Source organism: Dromaius novaehollandiae, chromosome 4, assembly GCF_036370855.1.
Source record: "Dromaius novaehollandiae isolate bDroNov1 chromosome 4, bDroNov1.hap1, whole genome shotgun sequence".
Classification (NCBI taxonomy): domain Eukaryota; kingdom Metazoa; phylum Chordata; class Aves; order Casuariiformes; family Dromaiidae; genus Dromaius; species Dromaius novaehollandiae.
The window spans coordinates 44,217,848-44,240,371 of NC_088101.1; the positions used below are offsets into that span (position 1 = coordinate 44,217,848).

At 37.3% G+C, this 22,524-nt stretch overlaps 1 protein-coding gene across 1 annotated transcript; it reads left to right on the forward strand.

Annotated features, from left to right (window-relative positions):
• The first annotated feature begins 337 nt into the window (after positions 1 to 337).
• Positions 338 to 15,935, forward strand: TMA16 (translation machinery associated 16 homolog). The gene is given in 8 exon segments (XM_026120201.2): positions 338 to 601; positions 1,852 to 1,964; positions 5,904 to 5,941; positions 6,732 to 6,816; positions 7,889 to 8,037; positions 14,642 to 14,684; positions 15,694 to 15,828; positions 15,830 to 15,935. Coding segments are annotated over 8 exon segments (876 nt in total). The 5' UTR covers positions 338 to 352; the 3' UTR covers positions 15,894 to 15,935.
• The last annotated feature ends 6,589 nt before the right edge of the window (positions 15,936 to 22,524 follow it).

The following is a 22,524-nucleotide window of genomic DNA, read 5'->3' on the forward strand; positions in this document are numbered from 1 at the left end:
AGTTCCCACAACCATCTTCTGGTTAAATTTCCACTGTTTTCTTGGTGCAAAAACACGGATTAAGTAGACTCTGGATGGACTACGAACACCCCTGTAGTCTCTGTTCAAGCTTAAAAGCTTTGGTACGGGGAACCGTGACGGTGATGCAGCTGGTACAGGCGCAGCGGTGGCGCTAAGGCGGCACAACCAGAGGACCCGCTGCGGGACAGCCCCCGCCCCCGCCTGCCCCTCCTCCCCCTCTCGATCCCCGAGGCAGCTCAGGGGGAGTTATCACCGCCGATTTCCCTCATCGGCGCTCTCAGGCGGCGTCAGGTGCAGCACATTTTAGGCTGCAGGTTCCGCGATCACCAGCATGACTTCTGATTTTGACGGCGAGCCGTTTCAGCACCTCCGCCCAGCGCAGCTCAGCGCCCCCTCCGGCATCTCCGCCCAGCGCAGCTCAGCGCCCCCTCCGGCGGCACCGCGCTCACCGAGGCCGCCCGCCGCCGCCTCCACCCCGGAACGGCCGCGCGCCGCCTGCGCCTGCCGCACGGGCCCCTTTCGCGGAGGCACCGCGGCGGACGGTGGCCGTGGGGACGTGCGGGGGGCTGCGCTCGCCATGGTGCGTGCGGGGGCTCCGGGCTCCCCGCGCGGTTCCCCCTTCCCTCCCTTCCCGGCCGCACCGCTATTGCCGGGGAGAGGCCCCGGGGGTGCCTGGAGGGCGGCCGTTAGGGCCGTTGGCGTGGCGGCGCGGAGGCTGCGTTTCGGAAACCTTGCCGCCCGCCCGGGGGGCGGGGGTGGGAGTGAGGGTCCCTGCCCGTCCCAGGGGCGCTCTCGTCTTGTAGCGGTTTACGGTATCTTAAAAGAACGCGTGCGATTCGGGCCTTTTCGATAGGGTGCTTAGCAAGGGGCGGAGGGCCTGCACGTGCTAGCTGGTGCTTCCAGCTTGGAGCAGGGAAGGGAGCAAGGAGCAAAGCTAATGTAAGGATCTACTGTAAATATGCCTCTTAGGTGTTCAGCGTAATTTATCTTCGAGTTTAGCGGCTTTTTTTCTGCAATCCTAAAGGCTGGTGGTAACACTGGTAATACGATGTACTAAAGCAAATTTGCTGATTGGTGCTTCCTGGGTCCCATTTGCACATTTAGCCTCTTTGCCTACAGGGTTTCTTTTGTGTACAGTTAAAGATTTTACAGAGCTTGTGTTGCATGTTCTTGGGCAAGGCTTTTCAGTTTTGTTCAAACTTTTTTTTTCAACCAAAATCTAGCATAGTTTACACTAGTGTTACAGTGTGTTTCAGATTCACAAGTTACTGCTCCCTTTCTGTGCTGTGTGAACAACTAGAGAAAAAGCTGCTGGTTACTGTCTGGTGTGCAGCATGCTGTTGGCCTGTGGGAAGGGCATATTTATGTGGAGTTGGGGAGAGATATGAAACATTATGCTGTACAGATTAAATATGACCTTTGTGAGAAATCCCAGTGCAATAGTTGGGCACATGGATACTTGAATGGGGACATCTAGTGCAGGGTAGTTAAAAGAGGTGATCTTAGTTTCCTAGCCACAGAGTTCTACAGGGATGCATGTTCTGAGTAGCCGTTACGTAATATTTCTTACAGCACTTCTTCTTTTCCAGTAGTTACGTTTTACTGCATGGACTGCGTTTAAGTAATTTTGGCAGTCTTTGTTGGTCTGTCATCTTACCGAGGAGGGCAGGATCTGAGTGGTGGAGCTGATATGCTGCTACTATAAGTTAAGGGCTTTCCGAGATACCGATGCATGACCTTTTAAGTCTTTATGATGGTGCTTGCTCTTAGCTTCCTTTTAACATGTTTTGCTTAGCTTTAGTATCTTACAGCATTTTTTATTTCTTTCAGCCAAAGTTACTGAAAGGCAAAGGAGGAAAGCAGGAGAAGAAAGTCATCCATCCTTACAGCAGAAAGGCTGCACAGCTTGCAAGGGAAGCACACAAACAGGAAAAGAAAGAAAAGTGAGTTGACTGTGCAAAATCTGTGCACAATTCTGTGTGCAGACCAAAGGATGGCATCACAATAGGGTGTTTTGTTGGTTTTTTTTTTTTTCTGGGATAGTGTAGCGAGGACTGTTATGCCGATATAACCATAAGGTAACAACAACAACAAAAAAGCCTGTATTACTGCTAGACCATGTGATCTGACAGGTTTACACTTGTGAGATCAGCTTATACATAGTATACTTGATTTTGGCATAATCCTTGTAAGTTAGGTTTCTTATTAGAGCATTTTGCTTTTTATAATCTGAATGGCATTATACTAGTGATTCAGTGTCACTTACTATCTGACATTGCCATGAGTATTTTACAGTGCAAAAGGAATAGAGGAGGGGGAAAAAAATCAAAACTCCTCAGATGTTGATAAGTCTTCAGGAAATGTTTAGAGTGCTTGAGTGTCTTGTGTGAAACCCCCTACTAAAAGAGAGGGACTGACTTGACTGAGAAGCTTAGTCATCTAGTTTGACTTTACTCCAAGATTTACTAAGAGTCCTGCTGAGGTTCTAGCTGCTTGTGCAGAGATCACAAAAAAGAAAAACTGGAAAGCCTTGTTTGGTATCCTTTCTAAAGAAAAGATTTCTCTACAGCAGAGATATAAATTTGACTTCTGATCTTACTCCTGTTTTAAATAGTCTCATCCCAGCTCCGTCTGACATAAAAGCTAATCCTTCAACCCACAGGAACTGACTTCATTTCTGTTTAAATTCTAAAATTATCTAATACGCATGCTAAACCCCTTTTGAAAGATGGTATGCTGTGATTATTTGCTTAGAAAGCTACCAAAGTAGCTTTCTAAAGTAGCTTTAAAGCATTTTTTGTACAGTACAGTAGTACATGGTCGGAGCATGTGAGCTGAACCAAAATCTTCATACATCTGAAGGTGTTACATTGGAGAACTCCTGCTGTGGTTGAAAGCCAGAAAATGACAGATAGTTCCTCAGAGATCTTGCAACGGTTATGGTTGGGGCTTAACGTACAGCTTTATCCAAAGCAAACTTGTAAGGCTGCTCTTAGATGAGAGGAACCCTTTCATTGCCTTTACAGGAGAGAGACCCTTTCGTAGCACAGCTGTGTCATGTCATGTAGCCTCAGCAGAGTTACTGCAAGAGTTTACTTACAAAAATCAACTGCAAAAAGTTCAGAATATTTTATTTTTATAGAGGGATTCTTGATGTGGAAGAATCCTAAAATGCTTAGCTGAGCTCATAATTATTGAGCCAAATAACCAAAATGGACATGTGCAGGGAGAAATATGAAAGGTATTTAGCAACATGAAACAAGAAACAGAGATTGACCTCCACGATTGACTGGGGTGTGGACGTTGTTCTTCTGTTTCTTTGTTTTTCTAAATGAAGGAGCCTAGCGTAGTTCTCAGAATCAGGGATGGCGTGTGTATGTGTAGGTATTAAGAGAAAAAAACCTCGAATTAGTAAACTGATTTGGCAAGTATATATTCAATGTAAATATTAATTTAGGCTAGAACAATTGCATACGATACCTGCCACAAAGACGTACTGACGGAGCAGGAAGACTTTAGCTTTTAAGTACCTAGTATATATCGAAAAGAACCAATAATCATCCTCATCAGTAAATCAGTGACTAAACAGAAGATTTTTTTTTTTTTTCCTCTTTTGGGACTGAGTCATTAAGAGGTGACAGGCTGCCACAAGATTGTATCTATGTCCTTATCCTCTTTCCCTCAGGCACAAGATGCTACTGATTGTGTGGAAGGAGGTAAGGGTCTCTCTGCTTTACCTGATTTGGTTGGCCTCCCTGCTAATACTACTCTGTCTTCTAGCAGTCATTGATATACGTTGTCTATAAGTGAGGAAAAAGTGCAGTATGAAAAGTGCAGTAAGGTCCTCTCATCCAGTGTTCCTTATACTAAAATAGGTTGCGTACACTTAAAGACTCAAGGTTTTCCTTTCGCAAGAAAAGCCTAGTTGTGTACGTTGTTGTGTAGATAAATAAATGGTCCAGTGGCTGTTGCAGGTGTAAATGTTAGCTTTTAGTATTTTAAAGCACAAATACGCAGCATAAGTTATGATTCTAATCAGACAGCTTTTCTAGATGGCATCTTCGTTTTCTCCATGGCGATGCTTTGCAAACGCGCTGCTGGCTTTGTTGCCCTGCAAGGTACCCAGCAAGGACTGCTACAGACGAGTGGGGAATGTGAATCCTTTACTCGGTTGCTATCACTCTTCAAAACTCTGCTTTGTGCTCTACCCCCTGTGTTCTTCCTACCGCTCTTTCTACTGAAGGCATTTTCTACAGCAGAGATATAAATTTGACTTCTGATCTTACTCCTGTTTTAAATAGTCTCATCCCAGCTCTGTCTGACATAAAAGCTAATCCTTCAACCCACAGGAACTGATTTCATTTCTGTTTAAATTCTAAAATCTTTTAATTAATATATAGGCTTGCTTTTTTCACATATATGATAAAACTCAAAACCCACAGTGTGACTTCTGTACTTTTTCCATTAAAATGCTTATTGCAGATGAGATACCTAGAAGTGAAAAGGCTTATCACGAATGTGTTGAAGTCAGTGGAACTCTTAACAGCATGCATGTGCTATGCATTTGCTCCTTTATTTTGTATAGCTGTGAATTTTAAATAGAGAGTCTTTCCTTTAGGTGGCTTTTGGACAGCCTTCACAGGAAGAAATACTTTTTCAAAAAGCTAATCTTTATATTAGTAACATAGGTTTCTGGCTGACAAGTATGTTTGTTTCTAGAAAGTAAGATCTTTGATCTTTTGATCTGAATTTTTACAACAGGTGACAGGCTTCTGTGCTTTGAGCTACTTCAGTTAGCTGCAAAATACTGGTTAAATTCTACAGAATAAAAGGAATTTAATGGAGCAGATTAGTTTTCAGCTGCATTGAATTTTGGTGGTATTTGTTTTTTGTAAAATAATAAATAATCCTTTATCCATTTTCTTATTAAAAAATAGAAAACCCCTTAAATTTATCACAAGCGTTTGGATATATGCACTGAACCAGGCATGGCTAAGGTATTTTCCAGTGGCAAATGACCCACTTATTCCAATAATGTACTATTTTATCCCCTAAACCTTGAAATTAAATGATGGTCAGCAACATTAATTGCTGCAAACTGAATTGTTAAGAGCTGCAGGACAAAATGCATGGGCCGTTGCATTAGGTGTTAGAAAACTTGTGTTCTCCAAGAACCACTCAGCAGGGCAGGAGTTAATCCCAAACTGAATAGAGCACACATGTGCCCTAGAGTTCAAACTGCTTTAGTATCCCACCTGCAAATTAAGTAAATTGAGGTGGAGTGAAAAATACTTTTAGATAGACTTTCTTTATTTTTTTTATTTTTTTGGTATAGATGTTCATTTTGGTGTCTTAGCACATTAACTTTTGATATTTGCTAACCACTGACTTTAATTATTGAAAGATTATTAAATACTAGTATGATATTTTCACATTGCAAGTCTGATTTACAAGGAGGAAAAGGGGTGTAAATTTTTTGTTCTTTATCCAAACTCATCAAACATATCAGCAGAATATTAAGGATACTTAATGAAAATAAATTCTTTATTACAATGCAGGTCTTTTATGAAATTTCCTTGTGCTGTGCTCTAAGAGAAGTGTTATGTCCTGTTTTCATCCTGATCTTCTATTTAATTTCTTACAAGAAAGTACTTAAAATAATAAGTAAACTGGGCAAAATTTCAGATGGTAGTTTTACCAGAAAGGAGAATTTTTACATGAATCAGAGTAAGGTGTACATTGTTCTCAATTTGTCAAATATTTCTGTTTGAAATTTTATCTCGACTTTTGTCTTGAATTCAAAATGATTTTTTGAGAAGGAAAATAAAGATAGTTTGCAGAGTACTAATTCTTGATTACTATTTCTGTTTTTTCTTTGCTAGGTTGAAGACTGAAAAAGCTTTACGTCTGAGTATTATTGGTGAGTGGCAACTTCTGTTACTGAATACAGTACTCTTTATCAGAGAATTTAAGTTTTACCAACTTCATAGATACTCCAGTTATAATTCAGAGTTTCTTTTTCTGACTCTAATCTTAAAATGGATTTTGCAGAAGTGCTAAGATACTTGGCATGTTTACTTATGCAGGTCTGAGTTTGGGGCTTAGAGTACAGCCTGATTTTTAGGCAACATACATGACAACAGGTCAGTATAGACAGAACATCTGTTTTGTACATTTTGTACTCTTTTCCATGCTCATGCTTAAGCATTTGTAAGAGAAGGTGATATATGTAGAATAACAGATAATGTGCTCCCAAATAAATTTCAGATGAAACCTGGAATATTTTTCTCATTCAAATGTGACTGATGCTTTACCTTTTCAATTTAATCTGTTCAAAAGTTGTCGTGATTGGACCTTTTCTTCAGCCATTTTTTTTTCCCTTAGGCCTTCCTAAGTTGCCATCTTAAAAAGTTTGTCCAGAATGGCTTAATACCAATGATATTTTAGGCGCTAATTTCCGGTAATTTAAAGTAAAAGGTAACAACTTTTTTCTGTAGTAAAGGAAAATGTAAAATACCTCTGAAATAATGCCTTTTAAAGTGTTTTTATTACAGCTACCTTTAAATCTCATGCGCACCATATCAGTGAGCTCAATTTCTATGACGCTATTCAAAATCTTGAAGAATGGGGCTCTATTTCAAAAACTTTGAAAAACTTCAATCTGTGCTGGAGTGATTATATAATCATTAATGTTCACTTTATTCTTGTAGGAGAAAAATTACAATGGTTTCAAAGTCACCTTGACCCCAGTAAGACTGACTACACGAAGAAGGAAGCTGGTGAACTCATTGAAAAGTAAGACTGGGGTTAAAAATGGGATAAAAAGCTTGATTTGTCTTTAAAAAATAATGTTCTTAAATAAGATCTCTGAAACAGTGATGAATCAGAGGAGGACTTTTTGAAATTTATGATTAAAAGTATCAAGTAGTTAATGTTGTTAAGATTTAAGACAATTATATATAAAAATGTATGTATGCACACTAGAGTTTATGCAGTAAGTCGTGTTGTTTTTTTTAAAGCATATCTGCTTTTGTTGTGTGTGGAGGACTTCAAATGATTTGGACAACAGTAATTGTGTAAATTGATTTGTCAGTGAAACTTAAGTACATACATTTCATTCTACTTTTTCTTTTTTTAAAAAAAAAAATTTTTCTCTGCTGAGAAAATTAAACAGTAGTTGAGTGGATGGATCTTTAGGGCAAGAAATAACAGAATTCCTTTGTATGGATCCAACTTCAATATTTCTGTGCTGCAGAAAATATGTACCTATGGCCTGCCACCATTTTTCATGTGCTAGCTAAATCATATAATAGATATGTATTCTTATGCAGGTGTGCCATATTAGTTTCCTTTCAGAACCTCTGGCATATTTCCTGTACTGTTAATGAAACCTGTAACCTGCCTAGTCAACCCTAGTGATACTGCAGAGGCAATAAAAAACTTCTATTTTTTGGATTCAATTGGCTGTTTAGGAGATGGTATACAAAATACACCATAGAAGAACTTTACCTTAAAAACCACTGCTGAGATGATGAAGTTCAACACTTAGAAGTTAGGAAAACTTAGATCAAATGCTCTGGTCTCCAGGAGATGAATTATGATAATGTGGGAGTCTGAATAAAATTTTTGAATAAAAGATTAAAAACAATTATTGTTGTGGATCATCTGCTGCTTCTGTGAGTTCTGAATGGAGCTTCCATTTTGAAGGCTAATGTAACATGTCAAATCTAAGAAATGTATCTCTGACTTGCTTAAAATTTAGAAAATAAGCATAATCAGTAAAAACCCTTTACACTATCAAAGTAGTTCTGTTTTGCAGAAGTTTTGTATGACTACTACTAGCATAAATGCATTTCATTTCTTTCAGTTATATGGGTCGATTTAGTGCTGAATTGGAGCAGATTGAGTTACAAAACAGTATTAAAGGTAGACAAGGAAGACAGCATGGTTCTCGGGAAACTGTCATCAGGCAAACCATAGAACGTGAAAGACAACTCTATGAAGGCTATGGAATAGGTATGTAAAGGCATTAGAAATAATCCTGCAGTCACAACTTTGCCTCTTGTTCACAAGGCTAGAACCTAAGTGAAATTTCTAGGCGTTATTTTTATTTTTCTCTCCTCGGAAGAAACTGCTAGGAATTATGGGGATGCTTTGGAGATGAGTTGGGGGAGGGAGAGAAAGATAAATGATGAATATCTGACCCATATATTTCTACTTTACTTTCTGGCAGTTACGCATCTTTGCTTGTATTGCTTCTTTAGTTCATGCAGGGGTATAGACTTTTTGAAACTTAAGTGAGATTTAATGTACCTGTCTCAAATATAAACCCTGTCCAGCAGCTTGCTCCGTCCTTCATTCTGTAAAAGTATTTTTAGCTTAAATATTCATTTCAGTGGGTATGCATGCATGTTTTAATGTGTGTTGGCATGAAGACTTCATTTGACCCTGTGGGTCATAACCAGCATAATATTCCCTACAGCTTAATCACTTAACTAGGCAGGCTTCATTTTCTGGACTTGTGTCAATGAAGTGTTTATACACAGCTCACTTTAACGTTCTTACAGTAATGTACAAATTTATAATCTGGGATAAACCTCTGGCCTGACTTGCTCCTTTCCACTGAAACGGACTAGAGGTATGAGGAACTTCTGAAAGTTTTGTGTCATGAGAGAGTGGGCTTTAGGGTTCATGAACTTGAAGAGGATCACAGCCCCTACAAACTCAAGGGCACAAAGGATCTTCAGAGAGAGACTATTCTTTTCACTGAGGTTGTGATGTGCTGGTTGCCTCTTCATGCGGGAGAATGACAGACTGCAGCAGAAATTGTAGTGCTGGGGTATTTCCAAAGTGTAAATATTTCTGGAATTCTTCCCATTTAAAATTTAGGGAGTCCATCAAGAAATGAGCGGCCATTGTGACGTATCTGAAGCTGTATTCTGCACTTGCAAATGATATGCCACACAAGTAGAAAAACATGTTTTTTTTATCTTGTTCTTCTTGGGTGGAGGAGACCTACCCTTTCTTTGATTGGGGGGGGGGGGGAGGGTATTTGAGGAAGTGATAGTGCACTCTGTGTTTGAAGGCCTAACACTTGTTAATCAAAGACCCTCAAATACTCTGACGATTTAAATGAAAAACTTATAAGAGTCAAGTTGAAAGCACTTTGAGCTTTTTAAACATCTGGCTTGTGTTTGGTCAGCATCACAAGTTTGAATAAAATCAAAATGTCAGATATTCTTGTTGGCTTTTTTGTTACCACTTATTTTCCTTTGGGGTAGCCATCTATGCCAACAGAGCGTTTAATGAAATCATCAACACTGCTGAGAAGGACAGTTGTGTGAAAAATACAACACAAGCATTAGAGCTGAAAATTTCCTCTTAAGGTGCATAGAGTTTGCTTTAAAAAGCAAACACCAAAACTCTTTATTTTCTCTTTTCGGAAGGTAGCACACAGATGCAAGCTACTTGTGAGAGGGAGAGAAATAAAAGCCTAAAAATTAGATAGCTGGAACTGAGCTGAAGAGGTGCAGCAGTAAACTGGTGAAATAAGGGAGAAATGAAAAGGAATAACGAAAGTAGGAAAAAAGCAAGTAGTTGTTGAGAACAGTGAAGTATAAAATAATACTGAAATTTGATTTGTGTTTTTTCTTTAACAAATGAACATGTTAGAGCCAAGTGTCCAACTTTGCTTTGATGCTAAAATATTATTCAAAGGCAGTGTGGCTAATAGTGAAAAAATCATGGAAGAATTTTAGACACGATATTGCTTTGCGGTTAGGATGTGGAGTACAAGAAAATTTGTGTTGTGTTGTATTCCTTCTCCCCCTCCTTCCCAAATGTATTTTACCGCTAAAAAAATGTATGGCTCTAAAATTGTTCCTAGTGTTACTTAATACTTTCACATGCTATAGAAGAGGAATTCTGTATGACTTCATGCATAATGGAAATTCATCTTTGTTTTCTGAGAAGTGTGGGGGAAAGTCTTAGGGAGAGAGAGATGAATGTCACAGAACTGCTTAGTTACAGCAAATCTCCTTTCTGGTTTTGCTTTTAAATTTTAGCTTTTCCATTTTTCCTTATTGCTTTGTGGTAAAACTGACAAAAACCAATAGGTCTAGATAAAAAGATGTCAGATACACAAGCACAACAAAAATAAAGAAGAATCCAGAAATACCATAAGCACAATTTGAAGTTATTGTAATATTAGTAAGTAAAGCATTCAGAGAGCATGGTGCAACTTCACATATTAAATACACACTCAAATCATTCATTATTTGTTATCACAGCTGCTGCAGGTTTTGCTCTCTGTCTAGGACATTCTATTCATTCAGAAAATTGTTGCTGCTAAATACTGTAATTAGAGATTGGGGATAAATGGAAATCAACTGGAAACTGCTTTTATGCTCTAGCTCATCATTATCACTGGAAGCTTCAGTGAGAGGAGCTCTTATAACTAACTTAGTATTGTTTTTTTGTTCTTGAACTGGGTTATTTCTTGTGTGCATGCGTATTTTTTATGAAGAGACTGCATGATATGAATTGTCTGCATTTAAGAAACCTTAAAAAAAATCAGTGTCTTATATATAACAGATGTATGTAAATAGAAATTTAGATAACATTTTTACTGACTGTTTACTGACTGTTATGCAAATGCATAGTCGATTTTAGTCATTTAGAAAAAAAATATTACCAGTAAGGGAACATCCAGTCTGTCTATGAGGTTGTTGAGTTATGTTGGCAGTTACTTGTCACTTTCTTACTTCTTAAATATAGCTAAACCAATTTTCCTGCTATTTTTCTTCCTGACATTGTCATTTGCATTTTTTTTAATGGTCTTCGTAGCAAAGCTGTTGAAAGGGAATCCTGGAAGTTGACAAGATATGTATGCCTTTGAAACTCAGCATGCTTTCAGCTGAAATGCGTCTTAACTCCTTTATCTGAAAATCCTACATTCTTTATGCTTGGTTTTTAATTACCTTCCGTGTTCTCACAGAAGCATAATGTAAATCTTAGGAAAAATGACCTTTAAAGCTAAACATACTGATTTCTTTAGTTAATTCTTGAAGTTTCAGGATGTAAGGAAGTTCATTTTAATTGTCAGTGATACATTTTTCATCTAATGTATTTGCTAGTGTACTATTCTGTACTGTTAGCTGCTGTTTTCTGTAACAATCACTATCATGCAACTGAATTGCTCTTTAAAGAAAGAGCATTTACAGTTTCTAACATCCTTTTCCTTTTTTAACTTCAGCCTCTGATATCATCTGTTGACCTGACTTCAGGTGTTTCTCTGTATGACGGTTCTAATGGACGTGATTATGCTGCTTACAGTCTGTTTTAGGCCAGTAACATTTCAGTCCATGTGAAATGTGGGTAAATCTCCTATGCAAATCTTAGTGCTTTGGGAGAGAAATATGATTACTGCTGTGAAAAACTGTACTCTGGAAGGAAACAAAACATCTAAGCAAGTTGTCACAGAATGTGCTGCAAGACAGAGCTCTAGAAGGGCACTGATACAAGCATCAGCGCTGTCCCACTTTTTTCCTCTAGAGTCCATCTAGTCCAGGCCTGTGCACAGAGGCAGGACACTTAGACCTACTGCTGACAGAAGTTTTTGTCTTCAAGGTTCTGAAGGGTATCCCGAGTAACCTGGTCCAGTGCTTCTACATCCGAACAGTTAGAAGGATCCTTTTTCCATCTTTAGCTGAGACAACACCTTCCTGTGCCTTAACATTTTTAAAGCAAAGTAAGAAGTTCACAAGTAGCAGCAAAAAAAAATATGAAACTTGTGTATGCTAAGGAAATATTGCTGAGTAAAACAAGGGCGTTACTAATATGAAAACATAAAGCTAATACAACTTTGCAGCATAATGACAAAAATTAGTTATTGTATATCATCACTTTGTTTCTACTGGACTATAGTTCCTAGTTCTGTTCCTGATCTGGCAATTTTGTGGTTTCTGTGGGATAAGATATTGTAAATTATGTGTAAGAGGATATTAAGAATTCAGCCACTGCCAAAGCAGAAAAGAGCAATTCAGTTCCAAATCTTGTGGGTGTGTGTTTTTGTTTTTTTGTTTTTTCCAACCCCAACAGATCTGTTCTTTCTCTTGACCCAGGGGTGAGCCATAGATAATAAAATATTAAAATATTCCCCATGGAAAAAGTCCAACATAAGTTAAAGTAATTAGCTTTCCAACCAAAAAAGCAGTTGAAAGAGCTTAATTTGAAAGTCATATAGTTTAATCCTGGTTTGTCTAAGAATAATGCTGAGCAGTACCTTGGCTCAGCGCTTTGATGGAAGGAACAAAGAGGAATCTCAGCCCCTTTCTCACAGTGTTAATATCACTGAGTCCTGTCCTAAGGCAGGAGATAACTGAGTAGGCATTTCTCCTTGTGAAATGGCTGAGAGAAGGGACAAACTGGTCTTTCATGGTGCAGCTAGGACACTTCAGCGCTTGGCAGTGTGCTGCCAAGAGTGCAAGAGTTGGGGGACAAGAGAGCAAGGAAGAGGGACTATGGCTTTTTTTCAACTCTTAGTTCAGAAGGATGGACCTGCAGTCAGCATTGGTGTTTATCAGAACAAAGAAATCAGCAGACTATAAATAAATAAATAAAATAGTTCTTTGCCTTGGCTCACTCAGCTGAGCAGTAGCAGAGACATCCACTGAATCTATTTGCTGCGAAGCAGGATGCAAAAATCAAAGCAATTGGTATCAAGGCCTATTGTGCATATTATCATTCTTTAATAGGTGACTTCATAGCCCAATGTAAAGAAAAACAATATTTTTCTGAACAGTAAAGATTATCTGGCTACAAAGATAAATGACAGGTATCATCCTACCTTATGTCATAGCAAAATGATCTGTAATCCTGCACCAATATCATCTGGCTTACTACTGTGAGACTCTGGAAAACTGATGGATGAACAAAGGCAGCACCTTTGTAAATACCCAGAACCTGTATATTTAGGGTTTGTTTAAGGGCAGTGTAACAAATACCTGAAATGTCACATTTTTAAGACCTGAAGTAGTAAATTAGATTTAATCTTACGGACATGGCAGTCATCTTTGTTGACACTTCTGCTGCTTGTGAAATCTGTTCGGTTTTTCGTAGACAATGAAATGAGGGATTTTATGCTGTGCGAAAGTTTCAAGGCTCCTAAGGCAGAAATCCATAAATTAGTGAAAATGTTAAACATGGGTCACAGGAATCATGCCTTTGCTTTCCCTCGGTACAGCAGTTTAAGTGTTCTAGATAAACTTCTGCATGGGTTTATAAATTACACAGCTAGGAGGAACACAGTTTTGGTTACTCTGGGGTGGGAAGGAATCAGTCCTGTAGTTCTCTGTACAAGCTGTTTGCCTTCCTTTTTTGCTACCAAAGGTAGTAAAGATGGTTCAGGGCAAACTTTTCGTCATTATAAAAACTTTTAGTCTTTAAAGCTATTGATGTTTATTTCTGATCAAGCGAGAGTAGCATCAATTCGTGAGAAGACACAGGGTGACGTCCTATACAAATACTACGTTGCCTGTACGGCAGTATTGACCGGGCATTTCAGCGACCGTGGAATGCTGGTTTCCCAGTAGTAAGAGTTTTGTGTATAGTACAGATAGTTAACAATGGAAACTATAACTGAGCTGGAATGAGACTAAGTGTTATCAGATAGCCATTCGCTGCTCTTTAGAGATCAGAGACTGTTTCACTGCTGGTAGAAGGAAGTAGTATTATATTACGAAATCGGAGTAGTATTATATTACGAAATCGAAGTAGTATTATATTACAGTTCTGTTTAAACACATGAGATCTTACTGTACTCTTCCTGCTGTTTGTGTTTTACATGCATGCATTTTTTTTCTTAATCTTGTGCTACATGGTAAAATTTCAGAAGTATATTTAGGTGTTTGTTACAGTTGCTAATTCAGATTATGAGAGTTACGTTCCCAGCTCTACCACTGATCTGTCTGGCTTGCAGTGGTCACTTAGGTGCTTTGCAATTTTTTTCCAAACACATTGCAGAACACTTATGAAACATTCGGTACTCATTAATTTACAGTGAGGGTTATGTAGGTCAGTTTTGAAAACAAGCTTTCCTATCATACCTTCTATCTGTTGTGTATCTTTGTAGTAAGTTCTGTAGAGCAGAACTGTCTATTTGGTGGATGAGTGAATATCTGTTAAAAAACTAGCATAATGAGAACTTGATCTTGGTTGAGCATGCTTTTAAGACAAATAATAAATTATTCTCCTAGTTTTCTTATTGGACTTTTTTAAAGGGAAACTATAAATGCATACATTGCTCTGCTATTTCTTGGGTGTGTCAGTTCAGAGAAAATGAAGCACGCTCTTAGTAGTAGTCAGGATTGGATTTTCAGGAACTGGCACATTTGAATTCTGGAACAGTTCAGAGATATAATCTCACTTCCTTTACTGCAGCAATGAGAGATCTTCCTGTTTAAGTATTGCTCTTGGACCTTTCTAATATGAATCCTCATTCCCATTTGCTTCTCTCTCTGAAATAATATGTTCAGCCCTTTAGTTCACATTTCTGACTTTGAAAAGAGACTCACTTGGATGATGTAACACTTCTAACAGGATTTAATTTCACTCCTATTAGAAATCCCAGACATTGTGAACAGCAAACATCTTAAAATTTTCAGGTAAGTTTTCATTATCATCACTTCATTATTGTGCAAAACACTATTTCTGAATTTGGTGTGTTATAACTTTTTTTAAATAAAAAGAATTTATGTAAGAACTATCAAGAACTTTTTTTTCCCTTCTTTGAAAAGGCAGATTAAGTAGGATATTTTGGCATATTTTTTGGCATTATTGCTATTTTTGGCATTTCTTAGCTGTTACAGGCTAAACTGACTGGTGACAGATAATCATTAAAATATTGGAAGGTTTAGAAGGCTTTAACATTTATTCTATTTCTGTAACAAGTATTTTTTTAATATATTTTTAGGGAATATGTTCTCTTTATTTAAAATTGTCAAATTCAGCAGCTGACTGATTTTCACTGAAAGGATTAACATTTACTGTTAGTGTTTAAGATTGAGACATAAGACTTATTGATAAATGAGAATCAGGCAAGTATTGTATTAACTGAGTACTAGAGTTGACATGATATCTAAATGATCCCTTCTGCCTTTATGCAGCCTTTCAAGGTAATATATTCAGTATGTGAATTAAAATTTACTAATGTTTTGTATATTCTTGAAGTCAGTTATTTGAGATGTTAACAGTTACCATAAATCATAACAAAGCCCTAATGTACATGTGATATTAGTTCTGTAGATTGAGCATCCAAATAAACTTAGCCAAACTGCTTTTTCATTGTTGGCAAGACTGGGAGTTTAGTCTGTCAAACCTGAATTAGTTGGTCTAAAGTAACTGAGGATAGAAATAATCTGTGGGAATGAAGTAAGTCATACTTCTTTTTTCAGAATGTCAAATCTTCATAGAGAAATTAGAGCAGCTGTAGGGTACAAGGTGAAAATGTTGGAGATCATTCATGCTGCAGTGGGACTGATAGTATAATTTAGAAAAGCAGGCTCACTTGAGTTAGCATCTTTAGAGAAAAGGTGAATTAACTCTGCTACTTTTTTGCTATTTACATTGCTAATTGTTTTCCATGACATCATGACTTTTTTTTTTTCCTTTAAGAGAATGGGATGGTGATCTGAAGAAACTGCCAAACATTAAGATGAGAAAGTTCTCTGCTCAGGATGCTGCTTGCAGCCACACTGAAGTGGCAGACGTGGAAGCTAAAGAAGAATTGAATAAAGCAGAAGACATGGTTTAATGAGCACCAGCTGATTCAAAAGTTGAAACGGCTGAAGGGAATTGTAAGAAACCTATTTTAATAAGCACTAGAAACAAGAATAAAGCCAGTGTTTCCAATTATATTTGCAAAGGCTTTTCTAGTTGCATTTTTGATTAGCTCACTGTGTACCTATGTTAGAGAGCAAACTTTCAGCAAGCAGTTAGGTAAAACTTGAGAATATAAATAAAACCTAAAATCTTACTTGTGTTTTTACCTCTCACATTATACCTGCTTTTTAGGATGCAGGCTCCTAAGCTGACAAAGAAATAATAGTTTGTATCTTGAAGTACTGAATAATGCACTACCTCTTCCCTGGCTATAGAGCACTCATGATTCAGGCAGCTGTTAGAAATACTTTTTGGTAGGAAACGTTTTACCTTTTCCTGTTAATGGCAAGAACATACATGTCATTTAGTGTGTAAATGGTACACTGTTAAACATTGGACCCAGCTAGTGACAAATTTATCCATCGCTTGTGGCAGTGCCTGGAGTGTCTTTAGGCACATGTAGTTTTGTGGAGAGCAGTGATGTCATAGACCACTCAACTTCGATTGAAGAAAAGCTTTCCTGTTTGGTGGAAATGTATATGCAGAAGATGCGTTACACGGCGTGCAAGTTAGTTAATGATTAAGAACTCTTCTCTTGTACCCTCTGAGAATCTCTTTCAGGAACACAGCTGGAAAGACTTCAATATTTTATTTTTGTCAAGAAAATTTGAAAGGAGAGAATTATGCTGTTCTCTGTACTCTGTGTTAAGACTTCAGGTCAGATGCAATTTGAAGTCTATACAGTCTGTTTTATGGTATCTTAAGCAGAAAAGGGATTTTTTTTATTTTTTTTTTTTTTTTTGCCCAGGTTTTTTGTGCTGACTCCTCAGTTGAGAAAGCTGTATATTTGTAAATTAAGTTGCTTAAGGTGTTTAAACAGCGGGCTTACTTTATGAAGCAATTCTTTAGATGTCTTTAAAGGTGTCTTTCAGGAAGGTTCATAGCAGAGTCACACTTCTAATATTGTAAAATTAAAACAAAACAAAACCCTCCACAGCATAAACCAGCAAAGGCAAATGCCTTCGCAGCTGAAAAGCATCAACATCTTTGTTAGTTAGTGTAGATTTCCTGGTCATATGTAGCAGGCACAGTTCAAATGCCTATTAGTAACTGTAGGAATAATTGTTCCCCATGGATGAGGTTTCTGTGCCTGAGCCTCAGTACAGGTCTGTGTATTGTACAAGAAAGCCTTCTCACGGTACGTAGTTCCACAGGTTTCCCAAATTTCTTTTACAGGTATTCCAACTGTGTAATTTCTTACGTGTGCAGCAAGTTATATAGCACTGCTGAGTGTTATTCTATTAACAGTTACATGGAACTTTTCCCTTTTTACAAAATTGGCTTGTGCTATCCTTTCATGTTTTAGGAAAACAGGCTATTTAGTAAGATGGAATTAACCATTTTTCTCCTTAAATCGTTCTAAAGAAGAAACCTGAATAAGTTGGAGCATTGTGTGAGTGAGCTAATGCATCTTCACATCGCCTTCAAGTCCTAAACCTGATAGCGGTTTTATGCTCTGACACCAGTCCTATCTCTCGGCAGTCACATCGCTACTTTGTGTTTGTGTTTTAGAACTAAGGGTGCTGAAGTTTAGGGCAGGCCTGTGATATTTTTTAACTTCATTGAATTGGCCTGTATTGTGAAAGTTCCAGATTGGTTCAGCTTGTTTCGATTTATAAAACTTTCAGTGCTGAACTCTGGTGGAAGCTGAACCAGTGTAATTGGTCTGAACTGAAGTGTGTGTGTGTGTGTGTGTGTTTGTGTGTGTGTGTGTGTTCGCTGGTTTGACAGATTTTTGCCTTTCAGAAAGATTCATATTTTTTGCTTGTAGACAACATCTGGTATACTTTGAAAGCAGAATGATGGCAAGAAAAATGGCTTTCCTGTCATATTGGGTATAATACAGAATTAATCACTGTAACAACACTGTATTAGGCTGATGATCTTGTGAATGCTTTAGGAAAAGTTAGTCACAAAATGGTATGGAGAATGAGATGTTCTGTGTTCCTTGAAGCAATTCACTAATAAGGAATTATATTAAAAAAAAGTAAGTATTACTTCTATGGTTGATGTGATAGTCAAATATTTGAAATGATTTCTAATCTTTGCTGTTCACACTTCAAGAACATATTTACAACTTTGACTTTGTTCAGTTTTGTGGGGTTTCTCCCTTAAAGTCCATGTATCCACTGCTTGTTTAGCTGGCCTTTAAACTTTTAACTGTCATCGTGTTGACCTGTTGTATAGGTGAGGGAAAAAAAGAACAGTTTCTGGCTGTGAACTTTTTATATAGAATTATCAGAAAAATTGTTATGTAGCTGACAAGTATTTGTGTTTGAATTTACAAACTACCTGGACTTAAGCTGATAATGTGCAAGACCAACTTAACAAGTGTGTTTTGTTTTCTTTTGTTTTTTTCCATAATATTAATGGTGGCAATGGGAAAGAAGAAACCCAAAGCTTGATTTTTGTTTGTTTACTTACTTATTTTTAATTTCGATTATGAGAATTTTGGCTGAGAGCTTTTATGCTGAGAAGACTGGGGTGGGAGAGGAGGTAGAGAGTCTTCTGCCTCACATACATTACTGTGACGAGATCGTGGAATCCATTCTGTGATCATCTCATGCCTGTGCTTTAAAGCCAGCTCTTTGGGTTTTGTATATTGATGAGCTTCTTCCCTATAATGGAAGAAGGAGGAATGCTCTCAGGCGTTCTGAGTTCTTACTGTGTTTCTTTTAAGTTAAAATGCAGAAAATTGTTGCTGTTAACAGAGGGAATGGGAAATATTAGTGTTCTCTGTTCTTACAACATAATGTAATGTACTTACCATAGGGAATACCTTGAAACTGTGTTTACTTGCAGCTAAGGATTAAAAACTTCTTTGTTTTAATTTTCTGTAACTGACAAGGTTTTTTCTGGTTAAAGAATAATTTAATGGAAGATTTCTTTCATTCTGAACTGTCATATGTTGCTTCACATTTCCTTGCTTTTTAATTGTTAAAGTAAATCTTAAAACTCAATTTTCTTTAACTTCTAGGACTCAAAATAAATTAAGCATGCACAATTTCAAACAAAAAGTAACATTTTAACATACAACATTTAATGACCTACCTTGATATAAGAGCTTTGTTTGCTTTTCTATATACATATTTTTAATTTGTGTCTCTTTCCTTAGCAACGTACTTACTAAGGTATGCTATTACTCCAAGTAGCCTTGGAAAGCCAAGAGTTTTCTGAGGGACTGGTTCAATTATATTCAGACTTTCTCAGTAGTACCTGAGTTGTACTCTGGTACTAGGGCTTATGCTATTGATAGTCTCTGCTGGAAAGAACCAGCTGACTTTGATTCCAGCAGGCTATTACAATGCTAGTGTGGTTTTCTTTCATGTCCATCAGTTGTTGATTTAAAAAAAAAACCAAAAAACTCTTCTTCTCAATGATGGCTGTATGCAGTCAATTAATTCATTTACAGCTCCTTTAAGGATATACTTAAGGATTATCTTATGCATGAGCTTTTTTTGGCCATTGATTGTGCTAGCAGTGTCATTACAGAGATAGGTATACGTGCTATGTGAGTCTGGAACCAAAAATGTGTATGTTACGGTCCAGCTCTTGCTCTTTTTTTTTTTCTCTTTTTTTTTTTTTTCTTTTTTGCAAGACACCTGGCAGATAAGGAAGAGTAGTAAAAAGGAACATGATTGTTTTTTCCTCAGCAGGAAATGTTGTCCACATAAGGAATCCTCCACGCTCGTTTTTCTAGTAGAAGGCAATGAAAAGGCTGCCTATCAGAAGCATGTCAAATTGGCTGGCTGGGTCTTAAGTAAGTGATGCATCAATCCCAGCATGATATGATGAATACATCTTATTTTTGCCTTCTAGCTTTTTCGAGAGTAAAAATTCATTGTACTTACTTGCTTTCTAGATTTTCTTTCTAAGAAGAAAGAAGTTTTAGCTAAGGTAAGAAACTTTTCTAATCAGGCATTGTGATTTATGTACTGCCTTAAATACAGCTAGCAAAATCCTGTGCAGAGTTCCTATAATGAAACTCTAAAATTAAACAGCTGACTGGGAGACTTACTGTGGTAGTGCCGTAATCAGGTTCCCTAAGCCTTAACTACTCATATTGCACATACTGCCCAATTTTTTTAAAAGGCAGAGTTTTTAATCCCTGTGTAACTAGTTACTGGTTACAAATGAAAAATAAAACTATTTAAACTAGTCATCAGACCAAAATGCTAGCAACTCAGTCTAAAAACAGAGGTATTTTCTAAAAGAGATAGGAAGGCAGCATATTCTATTAATATTAATGCTTATTCATGTAAATTCAGGTATGGTAACATGCTGATTTGAAAATTCACATAGTGACCTTGCCTTCCTTCCTGGGACACTAACTCATCAAAAATTGTTACCCATACTTTTTTTAATGAAATATTCTTCTTTTTCCCCAGTTCTCAAAATGTAATAGCAAACTCTAGAGGTAAAGTGGCACTTCAAGAAGATTCGCTAAAGCCTGAACTTTCTTTTATTTATTCTTTTAACTGCCTTCTTCAGGGCTCCTGTAAGTAGTAACCTTGCTTCTGAGAGCCATTAAGTTTTTGTTGGTTTCTTTTTTTCTGAGTTTGTTTTAATAAAACCCATCTAAATATTGTTACTTTACTTCTCACTCCTGTGCTGTTTGTAAGCCATTATTAAATTTGCTAGAACATGTTGTTCATCTCTGAAACATATGCATCCACTGATATAATAATCCGTATATAACATCATTATGGCCTTATTTCCTCAAATTATAAATTGTGCATAAAATCTAAAGGCATTTTAACTATATGGTAGTTCTGAAGAAAAAAATAGCATGCTATTTATTCCTAAAGGAGTCAGAACAAAAGTTATCCTTTATGTCAAACAGGCTGGACAGTTTCCTGTGTGGTTTTCAAGAGAAAGTAAGTTATCCTTTGCTAAAATAAGACCTAATTAAGTTAACACAGTTAAAAATAAAGTTGATCTTCTCCTCTGTCTTCTTTCATTGTCTGGAATAGTGCTGATTATCATGTTTTCATGTATGTTACCCTTGAGCTGTTTAAAAGCAGAAGTCCAGTGATTCAGCTAGCGTAGGTTATAACTATTTGCAAGTAATAGGCAAGTTTGCCCCAGAGCCCTCTTGCTCCAGTAGACCTCGTATCTTTGTGTTCTCTACCACAGCATACGATGTATCTGAGGTTATTTTCTGAGATCCATGTCATATGTGGTGGAAATGTGACATGCTGTTCAGAGCACTATTTGGGTGATTGCTTTGTTAACTGACAGTTCATTTTGGCTTTTAGGTAAAGTTCTTGCAGAACAAGTCTCAACATTTTATTGGGGAGGATGTAAACAAATACCTTCTAGAGTATTTCTTTTTCTATTTATTCACAGAGAGCAAACTGGAAACAAGCAAGTATGTTTTCTGTTCTAATGGTACCTTCATCAAGAGATTATAACTCTTGAATGCAAAGCAAAAATGTATAGTGATCTATACCTAAATTCTCTTAATTCTAAAAAAATAAATTTAGCTCTGTTTTTGCATATGTTAATAAATGTGAGTGAATATATCAGTATTACTAGAATTTCTTTGATTGATTATGCTGTTTCTTCTGTATTATTTCCTGTGGGGATTCATGAATCCATCCTTGATTTAAATGATGAACTACTTAAGTCAGCTTTAACAAACTGAACTATCTATCTATTGGCCTTGGATGTAGGGAATATAATTTGTTTGAACCCTTCTTCATATGTTGGGAACTTATTCTTAGCAGTCTTAGCCACATGATGACTTGTTTTAGCTAGAACTGAGGATTTGAAACTTAGCCCAGTCTCTCACCAGTGCACAATGAAGGACCATGGTAGGAGGAAGGCAGACACAACCCTTTTCAGAAAACTAATTTTATAGTTTGGTTTGAGTTGTGTGTATTTATCAAGATAGGACTTTTTTTTTTCTTGTACATGTGACTTCAAATCACATATTCTTTTATATGGCTAACATGTAAAATTTCTTTTCAATACAGAAGCATTTATTCTCTAGGGTTTTTGGAAAAGGACAGTCTCACTAAGCAGAATCCTAATATAATAAAAAAAGACATCTGATTCATTCTGGCAATGTATGGTAGGATTAGCTTTAACCATTTAACTAATGTTTGTCCAGCCCCCTTCAGAGATTTTTAGTGTTGAACACTAACAGTTTACCCCAAGGTGTTGCTCTTGTTTTTTTAAAATGTTTTTCTCCTCCTCAACTGCTCCTACAGTTGAAGCCTACTACCACTGTCCATTTTGCTGTGCATGTAAAAAATGGGTTTCCTCTGGAAGTTCATTATCCAGTTGAAGCCTGTTCTTCTATATCCCCCCTCTCAGTCTTCTGTTGTGCAAGTTAAACCACCATATAGTTCTTTCAAGTGTTTTTTACTGTGACATGCTTTCCTGAGCATTCTGCTGAGCTGTCTACCCAAAACTAGGCACTCCAGTCCAGCAGGATTATCAGTATTAAATACGCAGCTGAGGATGATGTTCACCTTTCTTACAATAGTGTGGTGTTGCCAACTGCCGTTCAGCTTGTGATCCTATGTATAACAAAGTGACAGATGCAGAGCACTACAG